Source organism: Camelina sativa, chromosome 14, assembly GCF_030686135.1.
Source record: "Camelina sativa cultivar CO46 ecotype springtype chromosome 14, ASM3068613v1".
Classification (NCBI taxonomy): Eukaryota; Viridiplantae; Streptophyta; class Magnoliopsida; order Brassicales; family Brassicaceae; genus Camelina; species Camelina sativa.
The window spans coordinates 10987068-11003823 of NC_141893.1; the positions used below are offsets into that span (position 1 = coordinate 10987068).

The 16756-nt window shown below is 34.4% G+C and overlaps 3 protein-coding genes and 1 pseudogene across 3 annotated transcripts; 3 read left to right on the forward strand and 1 right to left on the reverse strand.

The window, feature by feature from the left end:
* Positions 1 to 2701: 2701 nt before the first annotated feature.
* On the reverse strand, positions 2702 to 3307 carry LOC147928045 (uncharacterized). The gene is made up of 2 exons (XM_087485994.1): positions 2966 to 3307; positions 2702 to 2866 (listed from the first exon to the last, which is right to left on the reverse strand). Exons 1-2 carry the CDS (start codon positions 3305 to 3307, stop codon positions 2702 to 2704), a joined length of 507 nt encoding a protein of 168 aa, XP_087342120.1.
* A 2655-nt stretch (positions 3308 to 5962) lies between these two features.
* LOC147928046 (DNA topoisomerase 2-like) lies at positions 5963 to 6398 on the forward strand. Its single transcript, XM_087485995.1, has 2 exons — positions 5963 to 6131; positions 6196 to 6398. Exons 1-2 carry the CDS (start codon positions 5963 to 5965, stop codon positions 6396 to 6398), a joined length of 372 nt encoding a protein of 123 aa, XP_087342121.1.
* Positions 6399 to 6485: 87 nt separating this feature from the next.
* LOC147928047 (DNA topoisomerase 2 pseudogene) lies at positions 6486 to 7009 on the forward strand (annotated as a pseudogene).
* Positions 7010 to 12014: 5005 nt separating this feature from the next.
* LOC104741120 (TORTIFOLIA1-like protein 4) lies at positions 12015 to 14928 on the forward strand. The gene is made up of 5 exons (XM_087485391.1): positions 12015 to 13098; positions 13177 to 13279; positions 13374 to 13930; positions 14035 to 14405; positions 14491 to 14928. Exons 1-5 carry the CDS (start codon positions 12274 to 12276, stop codon positions 14501 to 14503), a joined length of 1869 nt encoding a protein of 622 aa, XP_087341517.1. The 5' UTR covers positions 12015 to 12273; the 3' UTR covers positions 14504 to 14928.
* Positions 14929 to 16756: the final 1828 nt, after the last annotated feature.

Below are 16756 nucleotides of genomic sequence, written 5' to 3' on the forward strand. Positions count from 1 at the left end.
TGACTCATTTGTAAGATTGCCATATGTCGGAATGCTCATAGCCAAACACTCCATTGTCTTTAGCATGAATACACCACTATCTTCAATCTTAGCAACCTATCAAGAAAAAACAAAGTGAAGAGTCCACAGTATTTACAGAGAACATGTCACAAAACTAGAAAACAAGCTCAACAGTATTTACCTGAGGTAAGCAATTCATGATATTGATTCTGGATAGAGATTTCTCTATATCATTTTTCATTCCAAATTTCTTCTAGGCAATATACGGCATTGCAACAGCATATGCCCCCACCTGTTTATCATTAATTTTGTTATTGTAGAAAGACTTGGCTAAATCATAGATAGTCAACACCCTCTTCTCCAAATTGATCATCAATGGCATCCAAAGCTTTTCCTTAACCATCATTGGTGCCAATATTTTGTTTGTAGGTGCTTCCTTGAAGAGTTGATTGAATCTTTCTTCAGGGAACTCATATTCATCTTTGTCGTCAATGAATATGGAGTAATTTTCATCAGTCTCTCTCAAAAAAGTTTCCAACATCCATTCTTTGCTTTTATAGAACTCCGGATGACTTTCTACTCTTTTGCTTAATAACTTCACAACTGTATCAACATGCTAAACAACAACAAAAACCGGATTAGAACTTAATTTGAAATTTAAAGGAGTTTACAAATTTAAACAACCCTTGTTGTCAAATAATTCATATAAATAAGTTCAGACCCGGTCACACATCATCTTGTAAACCAGTTTAAACACATTGTAAAACTTTGAAAATGCTTAAAAACATATTTTAAATCCTTTTAAAACACTTTTAAACCTCTTTTAAAACTTTTTTAAAACCTTTTTAAAACTCTTGTAAAACCTTTAAAACCTTATGATTTGTAATCATACCATTGTTGTTAACGACTTCCCTGGCGTCTCTAGTGTTGTGAACCACCTAGCATCAAATTTTGTTACCCAGAACTTTTAGTTGCCAACATCCAAAAATAAACAGAATAACCATGAATAATTACAAAACCATGAATACATCCTTTAAAACGTCTATAAAAGACTAATTGAACTTTTACTTTTGTTGCTAGAAACTAAAACTTACTTTATTTTCCTTGAATTCTTCCATTCAGTAAATATTTCTAACCGAGTATTATCAACTTTGGAAAAAGGATAAAAAAATTGGGTGCTTCTTCTTCTCAGTCGTCTAAGGCGGTTGAGTGTGAATAGAAGGAACTGTATTTTGTTCACTTTTTCTTTGCACACCACCAACATCATCAGATTTTTTTTTCTTTTTCTATGGCTGTACAAAACACAAAAATATCCCACTTTATATCGATACACTGGAAAACAATTTAAATAACTCATAGAAATTATTAAGTTAGATACATACCCTTTCTCTAGCTTGAACATCAGCATCAGGATTGTCACTTGGTTTATGTTTCTTCCTCTGCAGTGCCACAAGAAAATCACAAATTTTTGTAAACATTAATAAAATGTAAAACATCATAAAACATTACAAAATTAGATACTAACCTCTTTTCTGTTTGTAACATCATCATCACCATCAATGCTTTGTTTAGACTTTCTCTGCAGTTCAAAAAGTTTTTTAAGAAAACAATGTTTACATGATTTAAACCTAATCAGATACTTGATGAATCTTTTAAAATACTCATAACAACTATATAAAAAATTAATGATTTACATGTTCTCTCTCTCAAAACTTTCTTCTTACTACTTGCTCCCTTCTATTTACCCATGCTTTTATCTTTTCCACTATCCTGATCTTCTTGAGAAAGAAGATTAAGTTTAGGTGTAGAAGGGCGTGGAGAAGGAGATTTATCCTTCAAAAATGATAACAATTGTGGTTTGATTTACATCAGGCTTTTAAAAGGGTATTTGGAAACTTATAAAAATACTAAATCAATGTACCTTTCGTGTTTCTTCAAAGTAATTACCATCATCACCCCCAGTTTTTTGGGTGTTTTCATCGTCTCCAGCGTAGCTCCCATCTTGTGTGTTTGACGGACGGACAGAATCTGCAGACGGACTTTCTACGACGTCTTCTCTAGCAATATCTTCATCAACATTTTGTTTGCCAGTCTGCAACAAAACAAAAGACCATATAATAACATCATTTAAAAGGTTTTACAATCTGTTTTAAAAGGGTTTTAAAAGGTTTTGGTCACCTTTGAAACCAGTTTTTAAAAACATTGTAAAACTTTTAAAACACCTTGTAAAACCTTTTAAAACAGAATGTAAAACATTTTGAAAGCCTTTTAAAAAATATTGTAAGACCTTTGAAAACCTTTGAAAACCTTTGAAAACCCTTTTAAAGTCTTAGCAAAGACTAATAAAACATTTTATACAGTCGTTTACAAAATAGATATTGACCTCTTCATTTCTAACCTCTTCATATCTATTATGTCCATCTTCATCTTTGTGAGACTGCAAAGGGAAAAGAAAAAAAGGAGCTCAGTTAAAGAGTTTAGTGTCCAATGTATGGGAAAAGGTGTGATCTTGGAATCTTACTCCTTTATCCTTATCTTTCTCTGATGTGGTTTTCACAGCTTCTTCAATGGCTTCTAGTCTTTTATTGAAGTCTTCTAACATGAAGAGGATTATGTCAAGTTTGTCAGAATCTGACAAATTTTTCTCCATTTTCTCATGTTTCTCAGAGACTGGCAATTTTTCCCCCATTTTGTCACCCAACTATCCCATTGCATAGTAAATATCAACTAATCTAGAAGACCATTCTTCTTTCTTCAATCTATAGCCTTTCATAACCAAGCCAATAACTTCTTCAAAATCATTGTCATCTTCATCAATCAAATGCTTATATTCTTGTGGATCTCCAATTATAGTTTTGACTTCAACCTACAAAAATAATCAAAATCCATCAAAAAAAAAAAAACTCATCAAATAAGATAACCAATGAATAACAAAACTACACTTTTAATAGAATTCAAAACTTACACAAGTTGATGTCTTAATAACATCAACAATTTCGTCAAACCATGGAGCTCGACTTGAATGCCAGTTGAGAAACAGCGGATACAATGTTTTGGAAAAATCACACCTTTTCCCAAAGGTAGAACCAAAAATTGGTACAGCAGTCAAAGCCCATATTGTTAATGCCAAGGAAAATCCCTTGACACCATACTGACCTTTTGCCCAAGAAGCAATATCCAATTTCTGAATGCATGAAGCAAGGATGTTATATGCTTCCTTGCCCCATGGTTGGGATGTATACATCTCAAAATCTGATGCATGCTTAAGCCGAGACAGTGGTATCTTCTCTAAAGAATACGGTGTCATCAAAATACCTTCTGTTAACACCACTGCAGCAAGGCATTCCTTTTCTTGATCACCCAAAGGTTCTTCATCCTTTTCTTGTTTTTTTAAAACTCGATTTTGAAGCTGAGTAAAGTGTAGTCTCCTCTCACCGCCCAAGAATATGGTTCACCAACTGGATCTATGCCGTTATTCCTTGGTTCTCTAGGTTCGCATTGAATCTGTGTGTTTAAGAAAACAATGATGTTAGTTTGTTCAAACTTGCCTAATATATGAGGTTATTGATAAAAAAAACTGTTTTAAACCCTTTTAAAAGGTTTTCAAACTCTTTTTAAAACCTTTTTAAACCATGAAAACCCTTTTAAAAACCTTTTAAAACCACTGTAAACCCTTTTAAAAAGGGTTTTAAAAGGGTTTTTAAAACCTTAAACCCGTTTTAAATGGGTTTAAGGTTTGTAAACCCTTTCAAAAGCTTTTAAAACCTTTTAAAAACTTGTGAAAGGATTTTAAAAGCTTTTAAAACCTTTTGAAAGGGTTTTAAAACCTTTTAAAGCCTTTTTAAAACTATTGAAAACACTTTATAATACTTGTTGTGAGAAAGAACTCTCTCATGCTGAACCGAAGAGGTTGCATGTCAACGGTAAACCATAAGTTACTCCTTGTAGTCTTCAGCCTTCTCTGCATCAAGTAGTGGAATATTTTCCTAGAAAATTTGATGTCTCTAGCAGAAAGCTTGATGATAGGCCCAAGGAAGGAATCTTGAAGCTTTTTGAAAGATTCTTTTCCTAATACACCTTTAACCTTGTCAACTAGGTTTAAGTCCAAATGTTGAATATGGTTGCTCTACCAATAGGTTCAAACCCCATATCATATATGCTTTTTGGTAGTACAAGGGCTTCAAGATCATTGGCTGCCATCTGTTTAAAGAAACAAACTTAATTAAAGTTTTCAACAGATTTACAAGAGATTTAAAAGGGATTTTTAAAGTTCAAAAATACACTTTATCGATCTGAATTCGTCTTATCAACACACTTTATCAACATAATTCAACTACGATTAATCTGAAAATTGATTTCAAATGATTTAACAGGGGCTTTTAAAAAGTGTTTTACAAGAGATAACAAAAATCCAAATTTACAAGACTTTACTAATTCCAAATCCATATCAAACACACTTATCGATCTGAATGCGTCAGATAGATCTTAATCTGGATTTTGAAAATTGTTTAACAAGGGGCTTTTAAAAAGTGTTTTACAAGAGGTAACAAAATCGAAATTTGCAAGAGTTTACATATTCCAAATCCATATCAAAGAAATTTACCGATCTGAATTTTCGATCGAAAATCAATTTTTCAGATTGAATTCACCCAAAAAAAAACAAAATCTTAACCACAAAACTGAAAAGAGTTTACGATCCGACGAACACGAAAGGAAATCAATTTTGATCCGACGATCGGACGATCCGATGAACACGAAACACAAAAAGTGAGGCGACGAACACGAAAACTGAGGCGACGAACACGAAAACTGAGGTGGCGAAGAAGAGAAGTGAGGCGGCGAAGAAGAAAAAGTAGTGTAATTAGGTTTACTTTATTAAAGGTAAAATTGTCTTTTTCAACAAAAAAGAGGGTACTCATAAAAATGGACGCTTCCCAAGAGTATTTTTAAAAAGGGAAATGAAAAAAACGGCATTTTTGTTTTTCCCCTATTTTTTTATTTGGAGTCAAGTATGTCATAAATCTTTAGTTCTGCATTTATAACCTTTGATTTAAGTTGTGGAGCACAGATAATTAAAAAATTTTGCAACAAAGAATGACTGAACATGCGTGCAGATAACCAAGAATCTTTTGACAAGGTTGATTTAAGAGTCAAATCGTAGCATGTCCGTTATTTGACTAAAAACGGACATGTTTTGGCTTTGTCTCGCTCGACTGGAGAAGAGGATATAAAAAATCGATACCAGTTATGATGAGAACAATGCTTCCATAAAGCAAAATCTTGTAAATGACTTATATAATTATTTGATATAAAACCATGTAGAAACAAATAACACATTACACCATTTTTTGCTGACAATGTGACTGACAACAAATACAGAACAATAGCAATTGCAACAACACCAATTCATAGAAACAGAGAGGATTACAAATGTGACTCAGAATCCCTAGTAACAGAGCTTATACGGTGAACTCTTTTACTTATTCACTTCCAACTAGAGAATTCAGCTCTTCCAAAATACAAATAATATTACCCAAAAAGAAGAAGAAGACACATTCTTGACGCATTCATCAAACAGTGGCAGCAATGGTAAAATTCTTTCTTGTCCATCTCATGCAAGTTGAATTAGACTACATTTGTTTTCAAAGACTAGTAACGTTGATTTAATATGCTAATGATGTGTTAGGTACATACCTATCATTCTAAATGATGTGTTAGGTACATACCTATATATCATTCCAACTGTCCTTGTCAATGGATGTGGTTCTTGCGTTACAGTTTTGATCAGAGAAAGATAGAGAAAAGAGAATCACAAAGAGAGACTTAACTAAGAAAAAGAGAGGCTTAAGAGTGATCCACAAAAACCCCTACAGGAGATGTATGAGGAGAAGTCGCTGCAGGAGCACATATTGCTCGGTCCAGACGCTTGCATAGTATTTATTAAGGAGCACAACCAGCCGCTATGGGTTTTGAAAACATAGAGATGGTTTACCGGAAAACGACTTATGTCCCTGGCCTTTGCAAGATCTTCGATGAGATACTCTTGAATGTGGCCGAAAATAAACGTAGAGATACATCCATGGATTCTATCACAGTGAAGATCGATGCTGTCAAGAATAGTATCAGCGTCCGTAACAACGGAAACTCCGTTTCCGTTGAAACATGTGGAGAAAAATGTTTATATCCCTCAAATAGTTTTTGGTCGTCTCTTGACCAGTAGTCACTTCGATGACAATACCACTGGTGGTAGAATCGGATATGGCGCTAAGCTCACCAACATATTCTCCTCTATATTCACCATCGAAACTGCTGATGAGAAGAATAAATTCAAGCATGTACCAACCAAACCTTTTGGATTATATGATTCATCTGATTTAGTATCTCTACTAGAATATTAAAGTACTATCTCGTAGTGTTTAGGTCTTCAAAGAAAACATGGCAATATCATCTACTCCCATTGTGACCCCATGTCAATCCACTAATAAATGGACACAAGTTACTTTCAACCTGACCTGAAGTTGTTTAACATCACTAAAATTGGTCGTGATACAATTTTGCTCATGGAAAAACGGGTTGTGGAAATGGCTGCTTGTTTGGGAGGTAGTGTAAAAGTCACATTTTATGAGAGCCTTCTTAACATAAACTCATTCAAGGATTATGTTGATTTATACCTTGGCGCCAATAGATCAAGGAAGGATCCTCTGCCAAGGTTTGTTCTTATCATTTTTCATCAATTACTTTGTATGGATTAATTACAACATTTATGGTTTTGATATTCTGAGTTTTCTGTGATTAGGATGATTTTGAACATAAATAGCACACTAGAGATATTTGTGAGTTTAAGTAAGGACAAGTTTGAGCAGGTATGCTACATTTGATTGGGATAATTTGATTGGGATAATTAATGACTTCTTCATGAGAACAATGAGTCATCTGATATCTCTGTTTTCAGATTAGCTTTGTCAACTCAATTGACACAACCAAAAGTGGTACGCACGTCGATTATTAGACAACTCAGATCATAGATTGCATTACTAATGTCGTGAAGAAAAATAAGAAAAACGCTGAAGTGGAGACGGATAGTGTTAAAAACCACATTTGGGTGTTTGTCAATTGTGTTATTGATCATCCAGTCTTTGATTGGGTAAAAGAAACATTGATTCTTCCAGAGAGCAGTTTTGGGCCGGACTAATATGGAAAAAGAAAAGGTTTATTGGGCGAATTAAAGCTATTTAGATTTGGTCTCGGGGTCAGAATGGGATACATATGGTGGTGACATAGTTTGTGTACCTAAGTCCATCTTCAAATTTATACTATTGAACAAAAGACTTGACTTAATTTTCTTTATTAATCAGTCTTCAGCAAATCATTCTTATAATGCTTTATCCGATCATTTAATAGTTTTCTCTCAAAACTTTTTCAAGATACCATTAATTTTTACTCTTAACTGCATTTCTAACCCAAAACATTTGGAATCAACATTCAAACCCAATGCTCTTTTTCTCTTTCTTCCCCTTTGAGGCTTGAGTTGGTGAGCTTGGTTATTGTCTGCAATAAAAACCTACCTAGCTAATTGGCCCTCTCCTTACATTACAACCCCTTTTTGTGTTTTTCTTTGAACCCAATCTTATGATTTGTAATGATTATGATCAATTAATGTCTCAATGATTGATTAACACGATCAGATGTTTTATTGATATAGGTTAGAAACTTAGACTAATTGAAAAAGAAATTAAGTTGAGAGCCAGCATTGCTAATACTATCTTCTTCTTTTTTTGGGGCAAACGAGTTTATATTAAAAGCGGAAAACTTACACTCCAACTGTGCATTGCTAATACCTAATCTTCAACAACCATACCATAAATTAGGTGTAATATATATTATTATTAGGAATGTCGCCTATGTAAATTTTACGTAAAACCATTATCAAGATATGTGCTACTAAAATTTATTCAATCCGTTTGACACAAACGAAATAAAGTATTACATTGGGTATAAGTAAAATGCCATGTCCAGAATAGGCTTCAAAAACTGCACTAACGAGGTAAAGTGGTGCATGTGCACTTACGTAATATATATGCTGTGTTCATCATACTGCAGAGATGTTAAATCAATGAATTTTAATGTTATATTTTTTAAATAAAAAATGTAATATATGCATAGATGAATCCAAAAATTAGCCATGATTGAGGAGCAGCTTCCATGTGGAAAATGCCTATGATTGGTTCTTGTGCTAATGTTTGCAAATGATAATAACAAAAGTCCAAGCAAAACTTGGACCCAGTCCTTTGTTATAGTCATTACAATTTCTATACAAATTTAATAGTCTCTATATATAACCAACAAAGTTATTGAACATAACACTTTAATTTGGTGGTAAATTATAGTATTAACCAAATTTTTGTAGAGATCAAATATACAAAAGAGAAAGACCTTTGCATCTGACTCATTGATATCAGTCACTAATTACAATCTAATTATTGTACGGAGATCAAAGGAATTAGAACTGTGCCTTTTAATTTCCACTAGCTATGATGTTAGAAGATATCGTTTTCATTTGTTGCACCAAAATATATAAAACAAGTGTATATATAGTACCGTATATAACTAGATTTGAGTTGTGGAAAACAAATAATTGAATTGTTTTCAGTTTTTCACAAAAGAATGATTGAACATGTGATCTGAGACGGTAATAATCATCCTAAGAATATAAATTAATTATATGAACACAGAGATTTAACATGCATGTCACTTTTAAACAAATGTAATATTTGGTTAGTGTCCCTATTATTGGTTTAGCCACCAAAACATAGTAATTGAATGTGTCGGCTGTCGCCTACCCTAAACTTATAAAGATGTCGATTTTACATAATAATTACTTCATAATACATTAATATGTACAATTTATTTGGTCTTCTACGACTACTTCTGCATCATCTATAATAGTTCTATAGGAGGACAGTTCCAATCAACTTTGCTATATAACTTTCATTCTAGTTTATTTAATTTTGACGACAAACAGTATTAAACTTTTTAAAATGATATGAAGTAATTCTTCTTACGGAATTACATCAAATTAGATATATAAATTAAAGAAAAAGGGGGCGAATTCAAGCTATATAGATGTGGTCTTGGGGTCATAATTGGGCACACATGGACGATTCCTTGTACATGAACCTAACTCTCTATTAAAATTTCATATTGCCTACAGGCGACAACACAATTCCATTGGTAGATGCATCTCTCATCTCATCCAAAAAAGATAAAATTCTATTTATTTATTTTTAAAAACCAAGAAGAAAATAAGAACATGTGCAAGTGTTCCCTTGCAAGGAAAAAACATAGGTGCAAAAATATGAGAAATAACTAAAAAATGTGGGAGTTTGTTGTCACCATTTGAGGTATGTCCATGTGAAAGCTCTTCTCTTATCTTTCCCCAACTTGTATTAATTATTATTTGTAGTTTAGCTTTGCCACTTAGTCAAACAACATTACTAACATCAACATCCACCATTTGGTCCTCGCTCCAAATGTTAATTTATCCCCTTTTGCTCACTCTGTCCATTTTTCAGCTCTTACATCTGATTTAGCATGATATAAAAACTCCTTTTTAGGATAAAGGATTATGGTTATTTAATTTAATTGTTGTTTTGGAGATGTATGAGATATTGTTATATTATGATTGAAGTTACGAATGGTAGAACGTGGCTTTAATCTAGTAACGAATAGTTACAGTTTAATTGTTATTAACTCATGCATATAATTTAATAATAATGTTTTTGATATATTTCTAAGTAAAATAAGCTAGAACGGTCGACATCTCATAAGAATACAAGAAAAAGGAGGGGGAAAAAAGACATTCTAGCATTGATGGAGGCAATTGATTTGATTTTGAACTTAAATAGATGTCGTAACAGAAACAAAAGTGTTTTAATATAATCCATGCCACCTTAATTAGCTGGGCCTTCACTGTTGAACTATTTACATGATCTTGATGGTTTAATATTTTTATACACCAGCTAGCAAACTTATTGTCGCAAAGAACCAGTTAGATCAAATACAACCGATGAGTATGATGATGATCTTGTACCGATTCGGCTAAGGTCATTCTGAGTACCAATCAAATTTTATAAACGAAAAGAACAAGACGAAAGCAGGAAAAGGCCAGAAAGAATGAAACCATAAAAGAAGGGTGTGGGACGAACAAAAGTCACATGGAGGGTATATGTATTTCCCAACAATGCTACAAAATTGACGTCGCCGTCTTGATAATAACTGTAATGTTCATGAAAGTGATCATTCCTTTGTTCCTCCATAACTTAAAAAAATCTTCTATATATGTATATTTTTCATATCATATTCTACATACGTTATAGGCGTGAAACTAGTTATTATATTGTACACGTAGAAAAAGGTAACTCTATTTATCGTTTGGAACAATACGTACATGGTATTTTGATTACACGTCACAAGACTAGTAATAACATACGAGTAAAGTAACCAACCATATGTACCATATTAATGCTTTAGATGTTTTTTACATTTGAAATACCATTGCTTGTTGCATAATACTATTGGCCACACATGACACATGATAAAATTTGAATATGAAATCTTTTAAGAAACAAAAAAAAGAGGAGTCGCAGTAACAACATCGAATCGAAGGAGGAGGAGTAAATCAAGTCACGTGCTCGTCAGGCCAATTTGCCTGCACTCTCCATTTCAACTTCACGTGCTTTCACATTATTTCTCTTATTAATGTCTCTCTCCTTCTTCCTCTTCATATTTACCATTCTATACCACTCTATTGTTTTTAGTTTTTACCATATGATTTGATTATACAAAAATCACATAATCACGTAATTAATCAGATCATATACATATATATATATTCATCAAATTAACAAATAAACTATCTCCATCCACACTATATAATACGGAAATGAAATCTGGTGGTTGCCATTTCTTACATCATGTAAACTATAAAGTCAAATCATTTTTTTGGCCCCAGAAATTATAAAACATTTAAAAAAGCAGGATTAAAATCTGATTAATAGCATCATTGATACGCTGAACAAGTCAAATGTCAAACACACATCACTATGTACAGCATATCATTACCAGAAACACAACATATTTTTGTCTTAATCGGTTTTATTAATTAATAGATTATACTGTAAATTTTTGGAACTGTTCTAAAGGTTCTCGCCAGTTAGGATATATATTCCATTACCTGTCAGTTTTAATTTTGTTTCATTTTATTTTTTTGTCCTATTCTAACATATTATTTGGTTATGGTTACATTACTTTATTTGAATTTTCAAATCATATATTATATCATATCTAGCTTTTGTTCTGTGAGAGATTTAACACGACATCAAAAAAAAAGGACAGAATCTTTCTGACCTATACACTATATCTGTAAGAAAAACTCACCAATGACTATAACTATTTTCTTTAAATCCAATTTAGATTTATTTATTAATTATAAAGATTATTATTACTATTATTTCCATGATTTTCTACCCATATAGAATTTAATCTAATTAATAAAAAGAATTAGCAATTGGGAAGAATAATGAAAGCAAAGAAAGTGTAGTCAAAAAGTACATTTAAGTTCAGTAAATTAGAGAAATCTGCAAAATAATAATAATAATAATACACGTTATTAAATGGAATTCAATTTTGAATGTGATATTATGTTTTCTAAAAATAATCCAATTTCAATTTCAAAAAAAAAAAAAACGGACCACAGATTTCGAATTAGTATTGGTAATAAAAGAAACAAAATAAATAAATGAAATAGAATGTTTGAATTGAACAAACTAGTTAGAGTTTATCTACATTTTTAGTTGGATTAAAATATATTTTGCAATATTGTCAATTTAACACCATTTTTTTTTCTTTAATTGTTTCCCGAAGTAGATAAAGTCTATTATCAAGTTGTATATCATCACCTTTATTTTTCATAAAAAATATATATATATATATATATATATATGTAACTATCGCATATTGCAATATAAAAAGCCAATTTAATTACATGAAAATGAAAATAGTAACATTATTTTAATTTTAATTGTTTGTTTGTTAACATCACTCGCTCGCTCCTTCCTTCCCTCTTCTTTGTTGTTAGCATTTAAAAAACCCCAAAATAACCCAAAACTGTCTGTACGAATTATATCGTCGGAGTCGGAGAAGTCTCTCTCTCTCTCTCTCTCTGCCGCCATTTAATGCTAACACGTTTTATCACATAATCGGAAAAAAAAAAAAATGTCATTATCTCCGTCGTCGTCTTCAACATCGCCGTCGTCGCAGTCACCGTCAACACCACCTGATCTAAAACAAAGAGTCATCGCTTGTCTCAACAAGCTCGCTGATCGAGACACGTTAGCTCTCGCTTCAGCGGAGCTCGACTCCATCGCTAAAAGCCTCACTCACGACTCCTTCTCTCCGTTTCTCAACTGTATCCACAACACTGACTCCTCCGTTAAATCTCCGGTCAGGAAACAGTGCGTCGCTCTCTTGTCGCTTCTCTCTCGTTACCACGGCGATTCCCTGACGCCTCACCTCGCTAAGATGGTTTCCACCGTCATCCGCCGTCTCCGAGATCCGGATTCCTCTGTTCGCTCCGCTTGCGCCGTCGCTACGGCTGATATGTCGGCTCACGTCACGAGGCAGCCGTTCGCTTCCGTCGCGAAGCCGTTGATCGAGACTTTGGTTCAGGAAGGTGACTCGAATCTTCAGATCGGAGCGGCGTTGTGTTTGGCGGCGTCTGTTGAAGCTGCGACGGATCCGGAGTCTGAGCAGTTGAGGAAGTCGTTGCCTAAGATTGGGAAGTTGCTTAAGAGTGAAGGTTTTAAAGCTAAAGCTGCGTTGTTGAGTGCCGTCGGGAGTATCATTACCGCCGGTGGTGCGGGTACTAAACCGGTTTTGGATTGGTTAGTTCCGGTTTTGATTGAGTTTTTAAGCAGCGAGGATTGGGCTGCGAGGAAGTCTGCTGCGGAGGCGTTGGGTAAAGTTGCGACGGCTGAAGACTTGGCTTCTCAATACAAGAAAGCTTCCACGGCGGCTCTTGAGAGCAGAAGATTTGATAAGGTAAAAAAAGTTTTAAAAAAAAAGACTTATTTTGGTATGTGTTCTGTTTTTGACGCTTAGTGGATTATACAAATGTAGGTGAAAAGTGTGAGAGAAACTATGAATCGAGCATTGAATCTATGGAAGGAAGTTTCAAATGATGATGAAACTTCTTTATCTCCATCAAGATCTTCTTCAACAGGTATGTGTACTAGTCATGACTTTGTTGTCTCTGTATAGATACAGTGAAAATGTAAAAGTTTTAACTTGTTGAATTCTACAAATTTGGTTATCAGATGATGGTAGTAGCATTGGATGCTTTACCTCAGTCACGAGAAGTTCAACAATGGACGTTGGTTTTAAATCCGGGAGACCAAAGAAAGTAACGCCTATGATGAAGAGGTCCCCATCCGTGCCTGTGAATAGATCATATCCAGCAACTAGACAAAAGGAGAACCTTCCAAAGAGAAATCAAGGGAATATGACCATGTTAGCAGCTGTAGCCTCTATTGTGGATAACAACAAGGGACCACCACAGTTTACTCCGATTAAGCAATCTTCGGTAGAATCGGAAGAGACGGCGAACTCAGGGCCAGGGGGACCAGATATAATCAAACATACTATCTCTGAGAAAAGCCGGGAAGATAACAAAGTATCTGGCTTTGGTGGTTTGAAGTCTGGCTCAAGGGTTGCACCTTGCGGTAGTGACGATGGTGATTCTTATGATTCTGTTGCCAAGAATTGTAAAGATGATGTTGATGAGAGCAGGAAAGATAGTGAGGAACTGTCTTTGATACGGGAACAGCTTGCTCTCATTGAGAATCAACAGTCTAGTCTCTTAGACCTACTACAGGTATTATACAATTGGTATTAGTGTAAATGGAATGTTTAGTTATGAAGATGACTCAGTCCTCCTCACTGATGTAGTACTTCAATTTTTTTTCATTTTGGATTTAGAAATTTATGGGAACCTCACAGAGTGGCATCCAGTCTCTGGAGTCTCGTGTCAGCGGTCTAGAGATGGCTTTGGATGAAATATCATGCGATCTAGCGGTTTCTAACGGAAGAGTTCCTAAGAATAGTAGTGGCTGTGCGGGAGAGAGTTGTTCAAAACTACCTGGTACAGAGTTTTTAAGTCCCAAGTTCTGGAAAAAGACAGAGGAGAGACCACGGATTAGAAACACAGCTAGTGAAATGGCTGCTCATGGCCGAGTATCAACAACAGACGCGAACAACATTCAAAGAGGAGGTTCTGTTTTTCAAAAGAGATCACCAAGAGACCAGTTCCAAGACTCTATGCATACAACACTACAGAAACCAACCACCAGGTAAAAGCATCTTTTAGTTGCTTTCCTCAGTGATTATTTTACCCTCTGAAGCTTTGGTTATTAAAGGTTTGCTTTGCGTATTCAGATTATCTACTTGAAGTAAAGAGCGGAGAAAGAGTGCACTTGAGTGATTCAATTTTTTTGAGGAAGAGAGTGATGAAGCTGACCAGACACCGACTCAAGAAGCTGAAAATGAAAAAAAAAAAAAAAAGCCAAATCTCAGATTCGATGCTTTGCTTCAAACCGCTTGTTTGAAATTTTAAGCTCTCTCTGATCACACATGTTAAAGGAAGCTTCATATTATTAATTTAATCAGTGAGTGAATCAATAGAGAGAGTTTCAAAAAGATTAAAATGCATGTGAATAGATCTGATATTTATTGTAATGTGAGTTTTAGAGTTATTGACAAAACCATGAATAGAAGAAGAGATGTAAAGATTTGTGTGACTGTGTTTGTGTTTTTTTACTCCGATCTGTACTGTAAAATCTTTTGGGAAAGAAAGGAATTATTGGTTTGCTGCTACGTAAGAATCAAGACAATACACAAATGAGTTCACTACACTCAATAATAATATGTCATGTCAGCGTCAGAAATTATTGAATGCCAACTCCTATTCATATGACGGTCTGATACATACACAATAAAACGATTTTTTTACATATAGTGATAAATGGATGATAAGATAAGGTAGGTGATAAAAACATGACTACCACAAAAAGTCCTGCATTGTTTTCAGTATCATGGTCCCGCGATGCAATGGACGAACCTAATTTCAAAACAAAAACAAAACGAAAAAAATACTCCATTAAAGGGAACATTTAATCAGTTGGCAAATCCGGTGGCCGCAAATGTTGAATAATAATATTATCATGTACGCCATTTATCCCATTTTTTTGGTTTTGGATTACCTAGAACTAGAAGAGGTTATTATGGATCTTTGGGTTTGATAGTGTCTTCGGACCGGAGACCAAAACAAAGTAAAATCATAGTCGGTATTGATATGAAATTTTGCTTGTGTCCATGATGTTAAAGCGAACTAGACCGCATCAGACTAGGGAAAAGTACAACCGAATAAGTCAAAGTAAGAGTCAGCAGCTGGATTCCTTTTCGTTTGTTGTATACTTGTATGCAATGCAACTAATCAACTGTATACAGCCGCACGTGGTCGGTCTTTGAGGTCAGAAATTGCAACTCATCGTCTCGCTCTATTAATGTTAATTTTAAGGCCGCCCCAATTGGGCCCAAATGTAGGGGATTGAATTTGGTTTGTTAGCTTGTGACCCAATCGTTGTGGAATTTTGTAACTTTTAAAATTCCAGAGGAGGAACCTTTTGTTTTTTTTGGTAGAAACCAGAGGAGGAACATTTATTGGCAGTAATGTGGTACGAATTTTTTTTTGGAAAAGTACCAAAAAAACAATGGTTCCAAACTCGGAGCAGAAGTCAAATCGGCTCAATCTATTCCATCTAAGTAGGGTTTGGTCCTAACAAAGAGATCTTCAAGTTTGATTAATGCATTTTTCTCATCGTTTCATATAATTGTGGAAGTAATTTGACTTGTTTTGGGAACTTCTCTTATTACTAATTTACTATATCCAAAAGATGTTTGTATTGTATTTAACTATTTATATATGCAATTCTGAGATCTATTGGGTTTTACGTAAACCTAGCACTAGCATAAACATAAATCTTGTCCGATCCGTGGAGGAATCAAGTCGTCAGAACTTATTGTGAAAAATTGGAGATTGTTGTTCGATCGATAGTTTACCCAAAAGTTAAAGAAAATGTATTGGGAGCTTCAAACTCAATATTAGCTTCTTCTTATTATTTTTTGGTCTCTTATAATGTGAAGATAATACTAGCTATTTTATTAGAAAGATTTTACGTAGAGGATTGCTTAATTAAAGTGTTTTGGAAGTTACCGTGTATAATGGACGATGGCCTCAGCATTTATACGCCTAGGGTTATATATAGTTTAGTTTTGTTAGGAGCCGACTCATTGTGGATATTGGATAGAGAAATTTGAGTGTATAACCAACAAAAAATCTTTAATTCATTTGATAACTATTCTAACTATAAAACTGTTATATACTATATATTTTCTATATTAATCACAAAATTACTTCTACCATCACCACCATTTATCACCTATCTCCTACTACTACCAACCACCATCCACCACCACCTCCGACCACCGTTCACTATCTCCGACCACCGCGCACCACCACCTTCGGCCACTGCGCACCACCACCTCCGGCCGAAGCTACCACCTCCGGTTACCGGCCGGCCACCACCTCCAATCATCGGCCGGCCACCTACCTCCACCACCTCTAGCCACCTCCGGCCACCAC

Bases quoted from the DNA above. Each gene is read 5' to 3' on its own strand.
- LOC147928045 (XM_087485994.1), bottom strand. From the start codon at position 3,307: ATGACACCGTATTCTTTAGAGAAGATACCACTGTCTCGGCTTAAGCAT. The intron at 2,867-2,965 runs GTAAGTTTTGAA...TTATTTTTGTAG, and splicing joins TTATTAAGACATCAACTTGT to GTTGAAGTCAAAACTATAAT.
- LOC147928046 (XM_087485995.1), top strand. From the start codon at position 5,963: ATGGGTTTTGAAAACATAGAGATGGTTTACCGGAAAACGACTTATGTC. The intron at 6,132-6,195 runs GTAACAACGGAA...TCCCTCAAATAG, and splicing joins CAAGAATAGTATCAGCGTCC to TTTTTGGTCGTCTCTTGACC.
- LOC104741120 (XM_087485391.1), top strand. From the start codon at position 12,274: ATGTCATTATCTCCGTCGTCGTCTTCAACATCGCCGTCGTCGCAGTCA. The intron at 13,280-13,373 runs GTATGTGTACTA...TTTGGTTATCAG, and splicing joins ATCAAGATCTTCTTCAACAG to ATGATGGTAGTAGCATTGGA. The intron at 13,931-14,034 runs GTATTATACAAT...TTTTGGATTTAG, and splicing joins GTCTCTTAGACCTACTACAG to AAATTTATGGGAACCTCACA.